This window comes from Symphalangus syndactylus, chromosome 1, assembly GCF_028878055.3.
Source record: "Symphalangus syndactylus isolate Jambi chromosome 1, NHGRI_mSymSyn1-v2.1_pri, whole genome shotgun sequence".
Classification (NCBI taxonomy): domain Eukaryota; kingdom Metazoa; phylum Chordata; class Mammalia; order Primates; family Hylobatidae; genus Symphalangus; species Symphalangus syndactylus.
Genome location: NC_072423.2, coordinates 92,654,910 through 92,673,391, shown reverse-complemented (window position 1 = coordinate 92,673,391; position 18,482 = coordinate 92,654,910). Strand labels below are relative to the sequence as shown.

General features: G+C 60.9%; 2 protein-coding genes across 20 annotated transcripts in view; one reads left to right on the top strand and one right to left on the bottom strand.

Moving 5' to 3' along the window:
• Positions 1-2,796: 2,796 nt before the first annotated feature.
• RCOR2 (REST corepressor 2) lies at positions 2,797-8,791 on the top strand. Of its 4 annotated transcripts, XM_063642461.1 has the most exons (14): positions 2,829-3,132; positions 3,387-3,618; positions 4,165-4,182; positions 4,339-4,395; positions 4,692-4,772; positions 4,986-5,038; positions 5,125-5,286; positions 5,400-5,524; positions 5,611-5,680; positions 5,772-5,987; positions 7,074-7,151; positions 7,288-7,345; positions 7,487-7,716; positions 7,842-8,791. In XM_063642461.1, exons 2-14 carry the CDS (start codon positions 3,492-3,494, stop codon positions 8,154-8,156), a joined length of 1,590 nt encoding a protein of 529 aa, XP_063498531.1. In that variant the 5' UTR covers positions 2,829-3,132; positions 3,387-3,491; the 3' UTR covers positions 8,157-8,791. The 4 variants fall into 4 exon arrangements, with proteins under 4 accessions (XP_063498537.1, XP_055154009.1, XP_063498542.1 ...); XM_063642467.1 differs by lacking the exon at positions 4,165-4,182 and having other exon boundaries at positions 2,797-3,618; XM_063642472.1 differs by lacking the exon at positions 7,487-7,716 and having other exon boundaries at positions 2,826-3,618.
• A 209-nt stretch (positions 8,792-9,000) lies between these two features.
• The window catches only part of MARK2 (microtubule affinity regulating kinase 2), a 73,300-nt gene continuing 63,818 nt past the window's right edge, over positions 9,001-18,482 (bottom strand). For 2 of the 16 annotated variants that reach the window (XM_055296937.2, XM_063642404.1), the window contains exons 12-19: positions 17,685-17,817; positions 17,233-17,414; positions 16,860-16,957; positions 15,870-16,031; positions 14,974-15,231; positions 13,903-13,929; positions 11,713-11,757; positions 9,001-11,150 (exon numbers count right to left, since the gene is read on the bottom strand). In XM_055296937.2, the coding sequence (XP_055152912.1) occupies positions 10,790-11,150; positions 11,713-11,757; positions 13,903-13,929; positions 14,974-15,231; positions 15,870-16,031; positions 16,860-16,957; positions 17,233-17,414; positions 17,685-17,817 (1,266 nt within the window). In that variant the 3' untranslated portion in view covers positions 9,001-10,789. Of the gene's footprint in view, positions 11,151-11,413; positions 11,429-11,712; positions 11,758-13,902; positions 13,930-14,973; positions 15,232-15,852; positions 16,032-16,723; positions 16,744-16,859; positions 16,958-17,232; positions 17,415-17,684; positions 17,818-18,482 lie in introns of all 16 variants that reach the window. The other 14 variants (XM_063642401.1, XM_055297339.1, XM_055296868.2 and 11 more) reach the window with 14 other exon arrangements.

Below are 18,482 nucleotides of genomic sequence, written 5' to 3'. Positions count from 1 at the left end.
GCGGAGGCCTGTGTAGGGGCTGTGCAAGGCCTCAGTTTCCTCATCTGGAACACCGTAGGAAACAAATGTGCCCTGATCGCGCTTGCTTCCAGGCGGCCTGCAGCCCTCGAAAAGAAGGCGCTGTTGCTTCCAGTGGAAGGGTGAGCCAGAGCTCATCAGCGAAAATGGCGGGGAGGGCATTCCCGGGAGCCCTCCGGCTCGCGCCAAGCTCGGAGGTAGCTCGGGGAGGTGAGGGCCCCGGGTTCTCGGCCGCGCTGCCCAGCTTCCTTGGCCCCTTCCGCTGCCTCAGGCTGCAGGAGAGGAGGGGCTGGTCCCCGGGCTGCCTCTCCTTCCCTCCCCTCCCACACCCCCATGTTCCTGGCCACGTGGCACCTCTGTGCCCCAGGCCTGGGGGAGGATGATTTCTGACCTGGGGACAAGTGGAGCCAGGGAAAGGTGGGTGGGATCTGGGATACCGCGGAGCCCGGATCCGGTGGCGCAGCCCCGCCCCGCAGCCCCGGGGCGGCAGGGAGGGGGTGCTGTCTCTTTAAGAGCCTTCAGGCTGCTGGGAGCAGATGGCCAGGCCGGCCGGGGCCCCTTGTCCTTTGTGTGGCTTCGCACAAAAGAGGGGGCCAGCTGGGGAGGGGGCGGCTGTAGCAGGTGGGAGGGGTGGGGCCTTGCCCCTCCCCCTCCTAACCCTGCACCCTTGCCCCTCCATGAGGGGGTTCTTCACTAGGAATGCGCCTTCCCTCTGGACCCCGTGGCCCCCACAGTCGCCCCCAAACTCCTAGGACACACTTCCTGTGTCGTGGCCCACCTCCTAGGCAGAAGCCTCATTGCATCAGGGCCTAGGGACTCTCCCAACCCCCGCCCCAAGGAATAAACCTCCCCTCCCTGTCCCCACCTCCAGAGCAGAGTCTTCCTTTGGCCCAGAGTGCCTGGCTCTAGATAGAAATGAAGAGAATGAGATTCTTAGGAGGCGGGGGAGAGGGATGCTGGGCCGAAGGGAATCCAGTGGCTGGGGATCCCTGCTAGAGAGACTGGGGGTACCTGGGGCAGCCCTGGAGTAGGGAGGCAAGAAATAAGCAGGATGCTGAGCCTGGGGGTGGGGGCAAAGAGGCTGGGCCGGGTCCCCAGGTTTGAGTCTGGAAAGGAGGCAAGGGGGGATGGGGGGCTCCACTGAGGCCCTGCCTAATAGGGGGCGGGGGCAAGATGGAAGACAGCACGGTAGGAGAGGCTGGTGTGCAGCAATGGTTGCCTGCCAGGCAGGAGGGGACAGAGATGAGAGAGTCTCCAAAGGGTGGAGGTGCTGGGGACAGGGATGGCGCCCTGCTACTCAAGGAGGGGTCGGCTTGGGAAGACTCTCAGTCTTGAAGCAGACCTCCTTAGCTCAGACCAGTCCCTGGTCCATTCATTCTCCTCCTTTGTCCAGACCTCCTCACCCTGGGGCTTGGTGCCCAATCCATGATTCAAGAGGAGGATAAAGGCCCCGTAGCCCTGGCCCGAGGTGTGGCGGGCAACGTGGCCGCTGGCTGGGTGGCCCCATGTGACTCGACGGCGCAGCAGCCGGGTGGGGTCGAGCCTGGCTTTCCCTGGCTGTCCGCAGGAGCCCCCAGGAACAAGCGGCCCCAGCCGGGTCGTGGCCCGACCGCAAGACCCCGGCCGCTCGGCCGCAGGCAGCGGGTGGGGGCAGGGATCCCTGGCTGGGCCCTGGGCTGCCTCTAAATTTAGGAATCTGATTACAGAGTGGCCAAGGAAGGGAAGGGAGAGGAGGGCGCGAGTGCGGGCTCGGCTCAGTCTGGGCACAGCGGGGTGTGCCCGGGTGGAGGTGTGTCCAGGAGACTGGGGCTCCGGGTGAGAGGGGCGGCGGGCGGGGGCTTCAGCTTGTGTGCGCTGCAGCACGTGCCCCGGGCGGCGGGGACGGGCACGGGCGCAGCTCGCAGGCTCGGAGCCGCCGCCGGTGTGTGCGCTGGCTCTTTGTGTGCCTGGCAGGGTGGCTGGGTCTGGCTTTGAAAGTCTCTGCCCACCCCCTCCCCCATCTCCGTCTGTGCCGCTCTACCCGCTTCCCTGTCTGTCACTCTGCCCGTGCTTGTCCGGGGGGAGGGGGATGCTGCTTCCAGCTGGGGTGACAGTGAACCCAGTGGGGAGGAGACCCAGCTCCTCTCTCCCCTGCAGCCCAGACCTTCCCCTACACCTCCCACTCCCCATCCCTCAGCCCTTGCTACCACTGTTTAGGGGTGCACACTGCAGCAGTTAAAGGGAATTGGGGAGACTCTTGGGGACCCACAGATCCACCAGAAGCCAGCCTCTGGCTGGGTAGCTCTTGGAGGAATTCATTCCTTGCCTGTCCAGCCTCCCATCCGTTCTGGCCCCCAAGGGCGCATGAGGGGGGTCCCCCCTGCGGAAGGGGGGCGGGGAGTTCCTTGGCAGGAAGGGAAATGGAAGGAAAAGCTGGGCTCCACCCGGGCGGGCAGGCGGCCCCAGGGCCCCCGGGGCAGGCGGCAGTAACCCGAGCCCACTGGTGTGTGGTGCTGGTGTGCGCGTGGGTGGGGCTGACCCCTGGCTGCTCCTGGGGGTCAGTGGGGTCTCCCCCAGGGGCAAGTCTAGGAGCCCAGGGAGGCGAGGGGAGCCCCCGCAGCGGGACACGCGCCCCACCAGGGTCCTGATCCCACCCCCTGGAGGTCTGGCCCCGGCCCCCAGGCCCCGCCCCCCGGGCCCTCCCTCCCACCCCAGGGCCAGATGTTCAGCTGGCGGAGGCATCGGCTGGGGGAGGGGTGCTGAGGCCGCAGCCGGCACTACTTCCCTGCCAGCAGCTTCATTGTGTGCGCGAGGAGCGAGCGGCGGCGGAGAGCGGGCGAGCAAGCGGCAGCCCGAGCGCGGCGGGGAGAGCGAGCGCGCCGGGGAGGGTGCGAGGCGGCGCCCGCGGCTGCGCTCCGCCCGCCTCCCGGCAACTCTGCCCAGCGCCGCGCGCCGTGCGCGCCGTCCCGCCGCCGCCGCCGCCGGTGCCCCGGCCGGCTGCCGTCGCGGGCAGGGGTCTTCTTGGGACACGGGTCCCCGCCCGGGGACTGGGGCATCCCCGGCGCAGCCGAGAGGCGCAGAGCCCGGGGGGCGCAGATTGCGCTTCAGCGCCCGGCCGCTGAACGGCGTGGACAGGTGGGCGGTGGGGTTCCAGGGCGCCCCGAGGACAGGGGGCCCCGACTTCAGGGGAACCCCAACCCTGAGGGGCGTACATAGTAATCGCGCCCCAGCCACACCGGACCTTGCGCTCATCCCTTGCGTCCCTGACTTCTGCACAAACTTTTCTGACGCCCTGGTCGTGGGGGTCGTGGAGAGCGCTGGGGCTGCCAGGTGGGCTCCCACCCCGCCGGACCCTAGCCACGCTGACCTCCTGCCTCTCCTAACCTCAGTGGCGACCTCTCCAGGCCGGGCCGGGCTTGGCACTCGGAGCGAGTGCGGCAACCACTGTCGCTCTCCGAAGGCTCCCGCGCCCCCCGGGGCAGCTGGGCGGGGTAATGCCCTCGGTGATGGAGAAGCCGAGCGCGGGCTCTGGGATCCTGTCCCGCAGCCGGGCCAAGACGGTGCCCAACGGCGGACAGCCCCACTCGGAGGATGACAGCAGCGAGGAGGAGCACTCGCACGGTGAGCCCGGTGGCCTAGGGTTAAAGGCGCGCCGGCCTGGGGGGAGCGGAGTGGGGCGGGAGGGGGAAGAGTTGCAGACCACGAGCCTGTTACACTGATGGCTCCTGCCTCTCCTGGATTGGAGCCTCTGCGTTGCTTCTCCCATAAGCCCAGGCTGCCGGCACAGCCAATCTGGAACCTGGGCCCCTAGCTGCTGTGGAGGCGTCCTGCCGGCCCCTGCCCTGCCCTCAGCCCCTCAGGGACCGAGGCATCCCTCCCTTGCATAGAGTGGGTCCCTCATACCTTGCCACCTTGCAGGGAACTGAGTTCTGGCTGGAGCAGGGGCTGGAGAGACACCTCCACACAGAGCTGTGAGGCTCCTGTGGTGGGAGGGAGCCTTGGGTTCCTTGCAGGGCTGTGGTCCAGGTCTAGGGGCTGCCCTCCAACCCCGCTCCCCTCCCCCCAGCCGGAACAAAGCACCCTGCTTGGCCTGGGCTCTAAAACTGTCCCCTTGTCTACCCTCCAGCCCCAATGGCCATGGCTGGACAGGGTCTTTTCCTCTTCCAGTCCCTTCTGTGGCTGCAGGTAACTGAGGGGGACAATGAGGGAAACGTGAGCCTCCTGGAAGGTGGGGGCCCTGGGTGGTCAGGAAGGAGAACTCCAGGCCAGCCACCTCCCCCGCCACATCCTCCCTCCCGCCCGCCCTCCCTGGAGTCCTGACTGCCTCCCCTGGCTCCACAGACAGCATGATCCGCGTTGGAACCAATTACCAGGCCGTAATTCCGGAGTGCAAGCCTGGTGAGCGGCAGGACAGGCTGTGAAGTGGGGTGGGGGTGGAGGCCTGGGGCTTGGCCTGCAGCCCCACCTGGGGCACCCTTGGCTGGCTCCCCTGGAAGGACAGGCTGGCAGGGGTGGGTGGCCCCACAGCATGGTTTGCTTTCCTGCCCTGCCTTCCTGTCTGGGTCTCTGCCCCTCCTTCCCTTCTGGGCCTCAACCTCCCTGGCTCCACTCCTCTGCTGCCCTCTGGCCATGGGTCCAGGCTTGTGCCACCAGGCTGATCTGAGTGTATTCCCTCCTGCTCCTCGGCCTTTCAGAGAGCCCCGCACGCTACAGCAACAAGGAGCTGAAGGGGATGCTGGTGTGGTCACCCAACCACTGTGTGTCAGATGCCAAGCGTGAGTGGGGCACAGTCCTGGGATGTGGGGGCTTGGGTTCATCCCAGCTCCAAGCTAGCTCTTCTCAGAAGGGGGCTGGAGGCTGAGGTCCAACCCTTGCCCTGGGGCTCGTGTTCAGGGACCTGGCTGTTGGGGGGTGGTCCCTTTCTGGACAGGCCTGGGTTAGGAGCTATAACCCCCTTCACTGAGACCCTGCCCGTGCTGTCCCTGCAGTTGACAAGTACATTGCGATGGCCAAGGAGAAGCATGGCTACAACATTGAGCAGGTGAGCCTTGGCCCCCAGGGACTTGGGAATGGGGTGGAACGGTGCTGGGGGCAGCTGAGCCTGAGCTGCCCCTTGCCCCGGGCCAGGCGCTGGGCATGCTTCTGTGGCATAAGCACGATGTGGAGAAGTCGCTGGCCGACCTGGCCAACTTCACCCCATTCCCTGACGAGTGGACAGTAGAGGACAAGGTGCTGTTTGAACAGGCATTTGGCTTCCACGGCAAGTGCTTCCAGCGGATCCAGCAGATGGTAAAGCCCTTCCATCCCCACTCCCCGGTGCTCCTCTGCCCCTCTTTTCTGAAGAGCTTACCTGGGGCCCAGAGTCTTGAGTGGGCCCCAGCTTCTGGCGTTGCCTCCTCCAGCTGCCTGACAAGTTGATTCCCAGCCTGGTGAAATACTACTACTCTTGGAAGAAGACCCGCAGCCGAACTAGTGTGATGGACAGACAGGCCCGGCGGCTGGGGGGCCGCAAGGACAAAGAAGACAGGTGGGGGCAGGAGCAAGCACTGGGCATGGGGGTAGGTAGAGCTCCTGGCAGCTGCCTCATTCTCTCCCTGGCCCCTGTGTCAGCAGTGATGAGCTCGAAGAGGGTCGAGGAGGCGTGAGTGAGGGAGAGCCCGATCCTGGAGATCCCAAGAGAGAGGTGAGCTCCCAGAGCCTCTGGGCCCTGCCTGCCTGTCCTCTTGCCTCTCTCTGGCTCTGCACCACCCACCTGCCTCTCCTTTCACTGGCAGCCTCTACCCTCTCGGCCCCTGAATGCACGCCCAGGCCCTGGGAAAAAGGAGGTCCAGGTGTCTCAGTACCGCCACCACCCCTTGCGAACCCGGCGTCGCCCACCCAAGGGCATGTACCTGAGCCCTGAGGGTCTCACGGCAGTGTCAGGAAGCCCGGACCTTGCCAACCTCACGCTCCGAGGTCTTGACTCTCAGCTCATCTCCCTCAAGCGCCAGGTGGGGCCCTGGGAAATGAACGGGCTATGCAAAGGGGGCATTCGGCACCTGGGAACTGAAGTCTGGGGGGGAGCTGAGGTGTAAGCAAGATGGTTCAGGGGCCGAGCCCCATCCTCTGAACTCTGAGTAATGTGGTGTTCTTTTTGGGCCTTCTTTTAAAAACTGGTCTGCAGGCTGGGTGCGCTGGCTCACGCCTGTAATCCAGGCACTCTGGGGAACTGAGGCGGGCGGATCACCTGAGGTACACAGTTCAAGACCATCCCCGCCAACATAGTGAAACCCTGTCTCTACTAAAAATACAAAAATTAGCTGGGCGTGGTGGCACACACCTGTAATCCCAGCTACTCGGGAGGCTGAGGCAGGAGAATCGCTTGAACGTGGGAGGCGGAGGTTGCAGTGAGCTGAGATTTCGCCACTGCACTCCAGCCTGGGCGACAGAGTAAGATTTCATCTCAAAACAAACAAACAAACAAACAAAAAACTAGGCCGAGCACGGTGGCTCATACCTGTAATCCCAGCACTTTGGGAGGCTGAGGTGGGTGGATCACCTGAGGTCGGGAGTTCGAGACCAGCCTGACCAACATGGAGAAACCCTGTCTCTACTAAAAAAAATACAAAATTAGCCAGTCGTGGTAGCAGGCGCCTGTAATCCCAGCTACTCAGGAGGCTGAGGCAGGAGAATGGCTTGAACCCAGGAGGCGGAGGTTTTGGTAAGCTGAGATTGCGCCATTGCACCCCAACCTGGGTAACAAGAGTAAAACTCCTTCTCAAAAAAAAAAAAAAAAAAAATATATATATATATATATATGTATATATATATATGTGTATATATATATATGTGTGTGTGTATATATGTGTGTATATTTATATATATGTAAAAAATATAAACTGGTCTGCAGAAAGGGGAGAACCCCAGCGGCTCCCCTACTGAGTAGTTGTTTAGGGGGAACAAGCCAGATGGTGGATGGCAGAAAGCTTTGCCAGGGCAGTGGTGCTGGTGTCCGTGCAGAGGTAGGGTCCCGTGAGGGGCATAGTGGCCTGCCTGAGATGGGAGTCTCATGTTCCTCCACTTCCTGGCCTTCCCAGGTACAGAGCATGAAGCAGACGAACAGCAGCCTGCGCCAAGCCCTGGAGGGCGGTATTGATCCACTCCGCCCCCCGGAGGTATGGCTGCTCTTTAAATTAGGGTGCAAAAGGGGATTTCTCTCCAGAGGTAGAGCAGAAAGAGTACTGCTTGGGGAGCAGGGCTGCCATTTGCATGGTTTTGAGTCTAAAGGATATGTTGTTCCTTGCTTTCCAGGCCAACACCAAGTTCAACTCCCGCTGGACCACAGATGAGCAGCTTTTGGCTGTCCAAGGTGGGTTAAACTGTGGTGAGAAGAGAGGACCCCAGGAATCTATCTCCCCACCCTCCAAGGAGTGGGGGGGCAGAGGGGAAGGGTCAGGGAAGTAACTAGTTCTAAGGGGTATTGACACTGCTGCCCTTTTGACCCTTGCAGCCATCCGTAGGTATGGCAAAGACTTTGGGGCTATTGCAGAGGTGATTGGGAACAAGACTCTGACCCAGGTGAAGACTTTCTTTGTGAGCTACCGGCGCCGCTTCAATCTGGAGGAGGTGCTGCAGGAATGGGAGGCTGAGCAGGATGGGGCCCCTGGAGCCCCAGTCCCCATGGAGGAGGCTAGGAGAGGGGCTCCATTGCCAGCCCCAGCCCTAGAGGAAGATGATGAGGTGAGAAGGGGGTGAGAGAAACCCCTCAGAGAGGAGAGGAGAGGCGAGGCGAGGCGCTGCCTTGGTCCTTAGACTGGGCTGAGGGTGGGAAGAGCCTGGCTTTTCACTCTTTCCTCTCCCCTCAGGTCCAGATTACATCGGTCTCCACGTCAGTGCCCCGATCAGTGCCCCCTGCGCCACCACCCCCTCCACCTCCCACCTCGCTGTCCCAGCCGCCCCCGCTGCTGAGGCCACCTTTGCCCACGGCTCCCACTCTGCTCCGACAGCCACCCCCACTGCAGCAGGGCCGCTTCCTCCAGCCCCGGCTGGCCCCCAACCAGCCCCCGCCGCCTCTCATCCGCCCCGCTCTGGCTGCCTCCCGCCACAGTGCCCGCCCTGGCCCTCAGCCCCCACCCACCCTGATTGGAGCCCCTCTGGAGCCTCCAGCGCCCTCACTCTGAGTCCTGAGGTCCTCCACCAACCACAGGCTCCAGGACCCCTTTGCTGGCCGTCCCCAGGCATCTCTGGTGTCACTGAGGACAGAAGGGACTAGGGCTCTGGCGGGGTCTTTGTCAGACCAGAGTTGTGGACAGCTCAGCCCCGCCCTTTGGGTTCTGCATGTGTTCCTGGCAGCTGGGCCTGTCTCCTGGGGCCATGGCCGGGCTCCGGGGCCTTTGAGCTGGCCTGAGGGCACTTTCGCTTCCTGGCCGGGACTGGAATGGCTGCCTCCTAGTCTGCTGGGGCTTGGCCTCTGGGTCCTGCCCTTTGTGTGTCCGGGGTAGTGACCTTAGTGTGGAGTGGGGAGAGGGCAGTTGGGTGTGCTGGCTGTTCTCATTCCTCTTTCCCTTCTTTTAGCAATAAGTCTGGGGTGAGGTGGGGAGGGAGGCTGCAGGGGGGGAGGTGGGCAGAGCGGCCTTACAGCAGCAGAGGCTGGAAGAGAAACTCTGTCTTCAGGGGCCAGCTGGGAAATGCTAAGGAGCTGAGGGTGCCCACCAAGCCCACCTTCCAGAAACTTGGAGAAATGGGGGTTGGGAACTTATGCAGACATGGATTTATTTTTCAACATTTTTTAAAAATTAAAAAAAATAAAATCTAAGCTTACTGAGTTTTCTTTCCCTTTTGGTGCAAGGGCCCTGGGCTTTGCTTCCTGTCTCTGCCCTGTGGGTAAGTGGGGAGCTGGGCCCACCCAGCACTGGCCCCAGACAGGAATCAAGTCTCTCCTGCAAGGCAGGCGGGCTGGGCTACATCTTGCCCACAGGGGACTGGGTCCCTGCCTGGCTGGGAGAAGAAACAGGAGGAGGCAGCTCAGATTCCAAACATTCTCTTTATTACGTGTTTGATCCAGAGGAGAAACTAAGTGCAGGGTTAGGGAGGAGGGGGCTAGACGGGGAGGGGCCACCTTGCCTGGGTGCCCCGGGCCCCTACCCCCTTTGGGAGCCAAGCCATGCCCTCCCGGCCCCCTCAGAGCACCCGGGCTGTTCCATAGGGCAGGAGGGGGGAAGGGAGGGAGGGGGAGCCCTTGGTCTGAGCCGCAGTAGGAGTGTGGGGCAGGAGGGCTGAGGTTGGCGAGGCCCCTTCCTAGGACGCAAGGGCTCGGCTTAATCGCTGAGCCTGGCCTGGGAGTGGGGGTGATGAAGAGGGGTGGAGTCATCATAAATCAAAAAAAAAATAAAATAAAATAATAAAATAAAAAATAAAACCCATCACAAAAAAATGTACAACTCAGGTGAGGGTAGGGGCAGCCTCTGTGTAGGACTCCCTCCCCCAATTTCTCAAGAACAGAAACAGCAGAGAAATAAATTAAGGGATGCAGTGGCCACCACCAGCCAAGCGCCCCAAACCGCCCACGCCCACACTGGCCACTGAGGGTAGCAAGCTGGGAGTCGCTTCGCCTATCTGTCCCCCACCCTGTGGAGGGCAGATGCTCCCAGCCCTGCTGCCTAACCCAGCCTTCTGCCAGGTGGCCCTGGGCAGTGTCTCCTGAGAGGAGGGGGCGACAGTGTCAGGAAGAAAAGGCAAGGCTGAGAGATGAGAGTGGCGAGGGAAGTCACTGCTATGGAGAGAGCTGGTGCCCAGATTAATGCCAATGAAGGGGAAGCCATGGGGAGAGGAAGGGCGAGGGGGCTGTGCTTTCAGACAAAGGCTCCCCCATCACAGAGTGCCCAGTGGCCCTGCTCTGGAGACCAACAGCCCAAGAGGCCCCCTGGGGACCGAGGAGCCAGTCTGCCCTGCAGTCCCCTCCCCTCTCCCAGCCCTGGGGTCAGCCCCTCCTTCTACCCGGGAGGGGTGGGAGAAGATGGCACAGACTTTTGAGGAGGGAACACATGTCCCCACAGCAGCTTGTGGAAGGAAATGCCCAGCTCTGGGAAGGAGGGGCAGAGGGTACAGTGTGGAGGGAGGCGGAGCCTTGTGCCAGCCCTCTAGCCTCGGCAGCCCCGGAGCAGCCCCCAGCCCCACCCACTGCAGGGCTGCGCAGCACCCCCGCCCCCTGCCCCACCACCCAGGCCTCCAGCCCAGGGGCCTGAGGTCAGGGGAAGGCCACCTCTGGTGGTTTGCTTGGAGGGGAAGGAGGGAGGAGAGGGGAGAAGCCCACAGTGGGCCTGGCGGAGGGCCTGACGGGAGCTCCACCACTCTTGCCTGAGAGTGTTCCAGCCCTGAGCCACCCTCCCGGGAAACCCCACAGATCCAGTCTTGACTGTCCCAATGGGGCAGGGAGGAAAGGTGGCCGCTGGGATTTTTTTTTTTCTTTTTTCTTTTTGGTAATAAAAAATTTCTTGGTTTAGGCGAAATACTCTGTGCAACCGCAGTACCGAGGGGGAGCCCTGCCCCCCCATCCACCCTCCCCTTCCTTTGCCTCCAGTAGGGGAGAGGGGAAGGGGGAATCTCTGGGCAGGGGTGAATGTGGGGGGCGGGAGAACAATCTCTCACCCCCCACAAACATGTAAGAGAAAACTGAGAAGGGCCAGGGAGGGGAGAAGTGCCAGCAGGGGAGACACACCAATCCATCGCTGCAGTCTCGCCCAGGTGGGGCGGCGCGGCGGCTGGCAGCCCGTCCAGCTGGCCCGCCCCCGCCGCCCCCGCTCCTGGCAGCCTGTTAAAGCTTCAGCTCGTTAGCTATTTTGGAGGCAATGTTTTTGAAGGCCATGGAGGTGCCCGATATCCGCTTAAATCGAACCCCATTGAGAGAGAGCCGCGGCAGTTTGCACACCTCCATCTCCCACTGCACGAAGTCCTCGTGGCCCGGCGTGCCGTGCATGCACAGCAGCATGTACTTCTCATGCAGCTCGCTCTGGCAGCTGTTCGCGTCCAGCACCTTGCGGATCTCCCGCATCATCTCGTTGGGCTCCATGGAGCTCGTGGTCTTCATACTCCACGTGAAGCGGAGGGAGCGGGGCTTGGCCTCCCGAAATTCTTCTTTTTCTTTGTCGTTGCCGCCACTGCCCACCACATGAGGTCTGTGGAGACGGCAGAGGCGGGCGTCACGAGGGTGCTGAGGCACCCCACCCCAGGAGAGCCACCCTGGCAGACAGCCCCTGAGCCCAGAGAGGAGAGCAGGAGGGAGCAGGAGCAGCCAGGCGTGGCCCCTGGCCTGCGGGGGCGGAGGGTGGCAGTCCTCCAACCCCCATCTCTCAGGACAGTGAAGGGGAGAAGCCAGCCTTGGGGTAGGTGGGGTGGGGTCAGGGAAGACGCCAGTGCCCTCAATAGCATGAGCACAGACTCTCCAGAAAGAAGCCTCGGAGCACAGGGAGGTGGGATAGTCCAGGGGTAGGAATCTGTAGCCCCGACCACCCGACCCAGAACTCCGACTTCCAGAATATACCAGACCTGAGAAGGGCCCGTAACTCCTGCAATTGGGTTTGGGAAGGGGAAACTCTCTGAGGAAAGGGAGGCCCCAGAGGGTAGGGACAGGGCAGAACCACGGGAGGAAGAGCCAAGTGGCAGAAGGAAGAGAGGAGCAGGAGGCTGTGGCAAGCCCGGTGGCCCGGGCAGGGCCAGTGCTGGCTCCAGCCCTCTCACCTGAGCGTCTCCACTCGGTCTTTGCTTTCAGGTTCATTCAGGTTCCTCAAAAAACAGAGCGAGGGAGAGTTTAGTGCTGGGATCTCTCGCTCCTTCCGCCGCCACAGACCCAGATGCGAGTGGGTCTGGGGAGGTGCCACCAGTGGGTGGGCAGGACCCAAGCCCAGGGCCCTCTGCCCATCACCTGGCAAGCCAACAGGGCTCTGCAGCACCTCACACTGGCGGCTCAACCATTCCTTTCCAGCAAGGAGCTCAGCACATGGGGCCTGTCCCTCCCCACACTCCCAGATCTGTGCTGGGGAGAAGGAGCCTCTGCTCTGGGGGAGGAGGGGGAGTGGCTGTGCACGCACTTCACTGAGCACACTGAGCACACGGCCCGGCACGAGGCTGCTCCCCCACAGCCAGGGCTCACGCGCTGTTCTGGGGGTTGCGGGTGTTGAGTGCGTTTTTGGAGCCACACGCTAGGGTCTCAGGACTGCAGTCCTTTTGGAGGAAAGGGGCTGCAATGCTTTGGATCTCTGTAGGAGGAGGGGCCGTGGCTACGCAAGGGCCTCTGTCAGGAGACTCAAAGTGCCAAGGCCTGGGTCTGTGTGGTAGTCACCTGGGGATGGGTGCCTGCTGCTAAGTGGAAAAGACCGCCTCCTCCGACCTTTCCCAACTCCCCTACCTGCTGGCCTGCCAGGCCATCTGCTCATACACAGGGAGGACGAGGGCGGGGTGGGGCGGGGCAGGGCAGGGCAGACACCTTGGGTGGGTAGGTGGGGAAGAGGTCTGGCCCCGCTGAGCGGCTTCTCCAGCTCCTGGCTGGAAGATGGGTGTCTGGAGCTAGGAAATTGGGGATTGCAGAGGAGGAAGGATGTGAGAGGAAGGAGGAAGAGCAGCAGCACATAGAAATAAACAGGAAGACACAACCAACACAGGGGTGCATACAAGCACACTGCGAGCAGGGAGCCCGGCTGTGCGAGGAAGGCACCCTCCCTGCTCTCTCCAGACCCCCTGTGGGGCAGCCCCCTGCTGGGGCCCCTTGAGGCAGCAGCCAGCCATGCAGTCAAGAGCTGGGTGGGAGGAGGAGGGGATGGGGAAAGCCTGAAGACCCTGTCTGGATGTTCCTCCATCAGCTGTGGCACCAATGTGCCTGCCAGGCACCCCAGTCCCATTGCAGGGCCTGAGCAGACAGCCTTGGGGAACAAGCACTCTTAACCTGGCCCTTGGTCTTCAGCTTGGTATTTGGCCCCCGAGGCCTGCAGAGAGGATAAGCATAAGGCCAGGGGTGAAAGAGCCAGGAAGGGGCCTGTGAAGGGAGACCCCTGAGTAAGGGTGCAGCGATCTCCTGTTGTTTTGCTAAGGCTTGGGGTAGAATGGCCCTTGCCCTAGAATGTCCCAGTTCCCCGCACTTTGGAAGAGACAGGCCATACCTGGAGAAAACAGCCTAGAGGAGAAGAGGCTTGATTTATCCAGATGCTGCTGGTGGCAGGGGTGCTGGGGCAGGGGTGCGGGTGGGTGGGGCTAGTTCTGCAGGAGCTGCCAGGAGGGGGTGCTGTGCTCCATTTGTGAGACAAAAGCTCCTAAGGTCTGGGGGAGCCAGACTGAAACCTTGGGGCCCCAGGGTCCCTGTAGTGTCTCCAAAGTCCTGCGATCCCATAGGCCACGAGGAAGAGGTCACACAGCTCTGAAGTTCAGGAAGCCCAGGAGCCAACAAACAAGATACCATCCCAGATGCACTTGTAACCCTGGAGCTTCCTCATAGCGCATGCACGTGACAAGGGAAAGGGCAGGAAAGGATCCCAACACTTGTGACCAAAACCTGGGGTGAGGGGGAGTGGGGGTGGGGTGAGGTGGGTGAGAGACAATCTTAAAGGGAGGCTTCCCTGAGACAGTCTCCCCTTACTTGAGGACAGGCGTAACTGTGGGCCCAAGGAAGGCCCTCATTTTTAAAGCCATTTGCCCTGAGTGGGCCAATGTGGCCTCTTAGCCCTGCCTGTTTGTACTGGGGGCACGGAGGGCAGGCCTTGTGCTGATGCCCAATCAGAGGCAGTCTTCATCCCTTTAAGATGGCAGAGAGAGGAGGGCCACACAGACTTGGTTAAGCAGATGGAGGAGAGTAAGAGCCAGAAAAGGGGAGTTAGTGATGGAGGCAGGACACAGGACACAGACACACACACACACACACACAGCGGGCTCAACGCCTACCTTCTGGCAAACCTGAAAGACAGATTTCTAAAAAAACAAACAAAAAAAAAGACAAAATAAAAAAAGAAATAAAAAAAAAACCAACAAGACGGTATGTGGATAAGCAGGTGGGGAGGGTGGCTTTACAGGTTCAAGGGTCATCCCATTTTCGGAAGAGCCGCTCAGCGAGACTAGAGTCCCAGACTTTCAGATCTGCCCACACTCTCTGCAGGCCTCACACTTGCATTCTGGGGCTCGGATGGGGCAGTGGCTTTGGCTCCTCCAGCAGAGTGGAGTGAAACGTAGAGGAAGGGCAGGCGAGCCTGTTCTCTCAAAGCCCCTGCTGCTTCCTGAGCTGCTACTCCAAGGCAGGGAGACGAATGGCAGGATGGGGATGCGGAGCATCCCAGGAGGCCAGCCAGTTGGCTGGATGTACTTCAAGCTGCCCCTCTGTGGTGGCTGGGGGCTCAGGTGTAAGAAACCCCGTGAAGAGACCCCCACCCTGGGTCCAACACAGGAAAGCTTTGGCACATCGGAGTTAGGTTAGGGAGGAGGCCACTGTAGGCCCTCGCCAGTGATTTCATTTATAGGTTTCACCCTAAGAACCCCCAGGCAGAAGGGCATGGCTGCAGCTGCAGCCAGAAACAGAACCAACTAGCGGGAGAGGCAGTCAAAGGGGCAAGAGACCAGGACAAAATTTTCCTTGCTGGCCCCAGCCTGGCTCATGCCTCATGACTTTGCAGCTGCGTCACCAAATATAAGTTTCCATGGGAACCCAGGAGAGAAGGGGGGGCTTTTATTTTAGCATCTGAGTTCACACTCTCCTAGAGAGGAGGCGGCATCGGCCATCTGCTTGGGGCCAGGGAATGAGGGGTGCCTGTGAGGAGTTGGGGAGAGGCCTAAGAGGGGTGGGCCTGGGCACATAAGGTGTTGACAAAGACCTAATTTCTTGTGCTTCCTGAAGCCTCTTCTAACCCCAGGACCCAATACCGGCACAGTGTCCCAAACCCCAACCCCCAACCCCCAACCCACCCCGAGTCAAGTAGGAAGGCCTGGCCTGAGCCTCTCTGCCACCCAAAGCTCCTTGCTTACCTGCGTACAAACTTGGAGGTGAACTTGCTGAAGATGCTCCCAGAGGCCCCCCGCCGGCCCTGGCTGTGGCCAGAGGGAGAGGCTGGGGTCACACCGTAGGGCAAATTCTGCTGGTCCCGCACCTGTCGGAGCTGCCCAGCATGGAAGGTGCTTCGGCTGGACACACCCCGCGGGAAATTAGTTCGGTCTGGGGCTCCACCACTGCTGCTGATGTTGTGGGCGGATGGGGAGGCGACAGGGACACGCTGGGGGGCTGTGCTGTGGGAAGAGAAGTGGGGTTGAGGGGGACGAATTAGGGTACAGGACAGCCATCATCACTGGGCACCTGGACACCCTGTGGTGGGGACAGGGAGGGGGATGCTAGGGCAGAGGCAGCCATCACGAGGACACAGAAGGAAGGGTGTGACTACTGAGGACAGTGGTGAGAAGGAAGTCTCGTGGAAGTGGAAGGAGATGGTTTGGGAAGGGAGGGAGGGAGGCAAGGAAGGACCCGTGTGTGGAGTGTGGCTTAGACTGGAGAGAGCGGGCTCCCTGGGAGCCGGGCAGACTGGACCCTCAAGGGGGCAATGGGGACCAACCCTTGAGGATTGAGTCCCTGTGATGCCAACTATCCCCGGGGTCCCTAAGGAAACCCGGGAAGGTTCAGAACAAAAAGGTTTCCCTTTGGAGCCTCAGGACAGCTTCCTGCATACCTGTTCTGAGAGGGAGAACTGGAAAAGAGGGGCATTAATGCTTTTTGTTCCCTCCACTTCCTGGCCGCAGGGGACAGACCCATTTCTTGTGGCTAAGATGACAAGAACAGAGCAGGACCCCCAAGTGGGAAGAAGAAATTGCTGGGGCAAGGGGATAGGGTGGGCTGAGGGCAGCAGGTGCACCAGCTGCCCCAGCACACTTGCCTGGGCCGCGGCACCTCACAGTTACTCTCCGTGGGGGGCAGCCCAGAGGCCTTGTTGGGGTGCACGGAGGCCGACATGGATTTCTGGTGCTGGCGGGGCCGGGCCGCAGAGACTGCGGCAGAAGCAGAAGCCGTGGAGGCCCGGGACCCTGGCATGGTTAGGCTAGGAGACAAAAGCAGCGGAGAGGCCCGTGTTAGGGGTGAGTGAGGGCGGGAGGCCTGGATTAGGAAGCAAGGGCAGGGGAAGGGCCAGAGCTCGGGAGCTCCGGCAGGGTAGAGGTCAGGCCTGGGCAGCAGCGGGATGCAAGTCAGAACTGAGGAATGCGGGGCTGGGAAGTGGAGGTGAGTGAGGTCGGGAAGCAGCGAGGTGGGTCAGTGCCTGGGAAGAGGAAACCAGAAATGAAGGAGAGCAGACAAGGGGCCGCTGCCTCCAGGCTGCACTGGCCTCCTAAGAATTCTAAGAACAGGAGAGTTGCTTCTACAGAAAGAGTGGGGTATTGCTGAGGGGAAACTTTCATAAACTCAGAAGAGATAGAGCCAGGAATGCAACACCAAGAAATGCGGCCAGTGAAGGCTGGGGAGCTCTGGTCTCATGGGGATGGCTGGAGTCGCCCTCTATGTGTACACCCCTCAAGGTGGGCATCTCTTGGTTCTGTGCTGAGCTGGGACCCCCAACACAAGGCCTTAGCTGTTCATGTCTAGAGGAGGGCAGCTGCCATGCCCTGGCCGTGGTCAAGAAGCGAGCATGTAGCTGAGATGGCCATGGTCAGCCCCACCCTTGGCAAACTGCAAGAAGCAGTCAGAGGAAGATGGGGAGGAGGCAATGGCGTGGAATAGGGGAGGGGAAAGCTGGACTGGACACAGCCAGGATGGAACTCCAGGGAGCAGGGAGCAATGCGCTGGCAGGGACAGGAGATGGTGCTGCTGACAGACATCACTCTGTGAGACATGGCTCCTAGGGAGTGGGGCAGGCAGGGCCCGGGTCTCTCACCTGTCTTTGCCATTCTGGATGGAGGCCTGGCCGAGGCTGGCCCGCTCCAAAAGTGGGGAATTCCTGCTTCGATTTGTGCTGGTGGAGAGGACGCTGTTCTGTGGGGAATAAAGAGCAAGCATTCTATCAGAAAGCCAAGTGGTCTACAGCCAGGTTCTCCCCCCAGGTTCATGGAACAGGCTTCCTGTCCCTTCCACCTGAAGCAGACAGTGGTAGGTTAAGGAAAGGATTCTGCATTTACTCCTGGGAGTGAGGCTTCCTACTATAAGCAGAAGTAGCAGCCAAAGGGAAGAGTCTGAATTAAGAGAAGAGCTGCCTGGAGAGGGCAGGCCCCACTGCAGGAAGGAAGGAGAGGGCGGGGGGTATGGCTCACCGTGGAGGGGGTTGGGGTGGTCTTCTTCCTCTCCAGACCGGGCAGGGGGCTGGCAGGCACCTTGGCTGTGCTGCTGGCTTTCCGCCCTGACTCCCGGTCCTCCTCAGGCCGCTTATTTTCTGCGTTGTTACTCTGAGTCTTCTTAGAGTAAGAATTAGAGGTGGGAATGGCAGGACCAGCTGCTGGGCCAGAGGGAGGGTGGGAATGGGTAAGGCCAAGGGGTCCACTGAGCGCCAGCCCCATGCACGCTCATCTCCTACAGGGCTGGCCAACAACCCAGCAAGCCCCCATTCCACAGAGGCGAGAGAAGGGAAGTGGCTTGCCCATAGCCACACTACTGTTAAGTGGCTGTACCAGGACTGAAACTTAGCTGTGTTACCCAGGTCCCCACAGAACCTGTGACCTCTCTGGAGAGGGGTGAGTCCCCACCTACAACTCCCAAAAGCATTTACCCTGGTCGCTGAAGCGCCGCTGCTTGGGATTGGCCGACACGCTGCGCTGTACCTTGTGGGATGGGGATGGGGCGCTGCTATTGGTCAGATCAGCTGAGGGCCGGGGTTTCAGGGTGATGGTGTCGCCTTCCAGCTGAAAGAAACAGAAAACAGCTTCAAGGGAGAGCAGAAGTCACGTGCAGATCCCTACAGATGGACACATTTACACATACCGCCCTCTGCCAACACTCAAACACCCCAGGATCATACCAGACATCCACTTGTAAGACCAATACATCCCCCAGGAGGAGACCCTGGAGACATACATACTCTGACACAGACAATGACAAACACAGCCTCAGAGAGGAATACATAAGCCCACACACCCAGAGACACAAACATCCGCAAGAACACATGTCCAGACTCAAGACCACTCCCCTCAACACAGAGCAATATGGGCCTATACCAAGTGTCACCAGGTGCCTCTTAAGGATCCCACCACCAGAGGGAGAGCAGGGCAGGGAGGCTGGGAGTTCATGTGGGGACACTCAGATGATGAACAAAACCCAAATGGGCAGAAGAACAATCACAAAGTCTCCAGATCCACAGACGGGAAGACGGACACACACACACACACACACACACAGATACACACATCCAAACGTAAAGCACTAGACAGAAGCAACAGACTCAATCGCCGGGTATGGTGGCGCATGCCTGTAGTCCCAGCTACTTGGGAGGCTGAGGCAGGAGAATCGCTTGAACCCGGGAGGCGGAGGTTGCAGTGAGCCAAGATCCTGCCATTGCACTCCAGCCTGG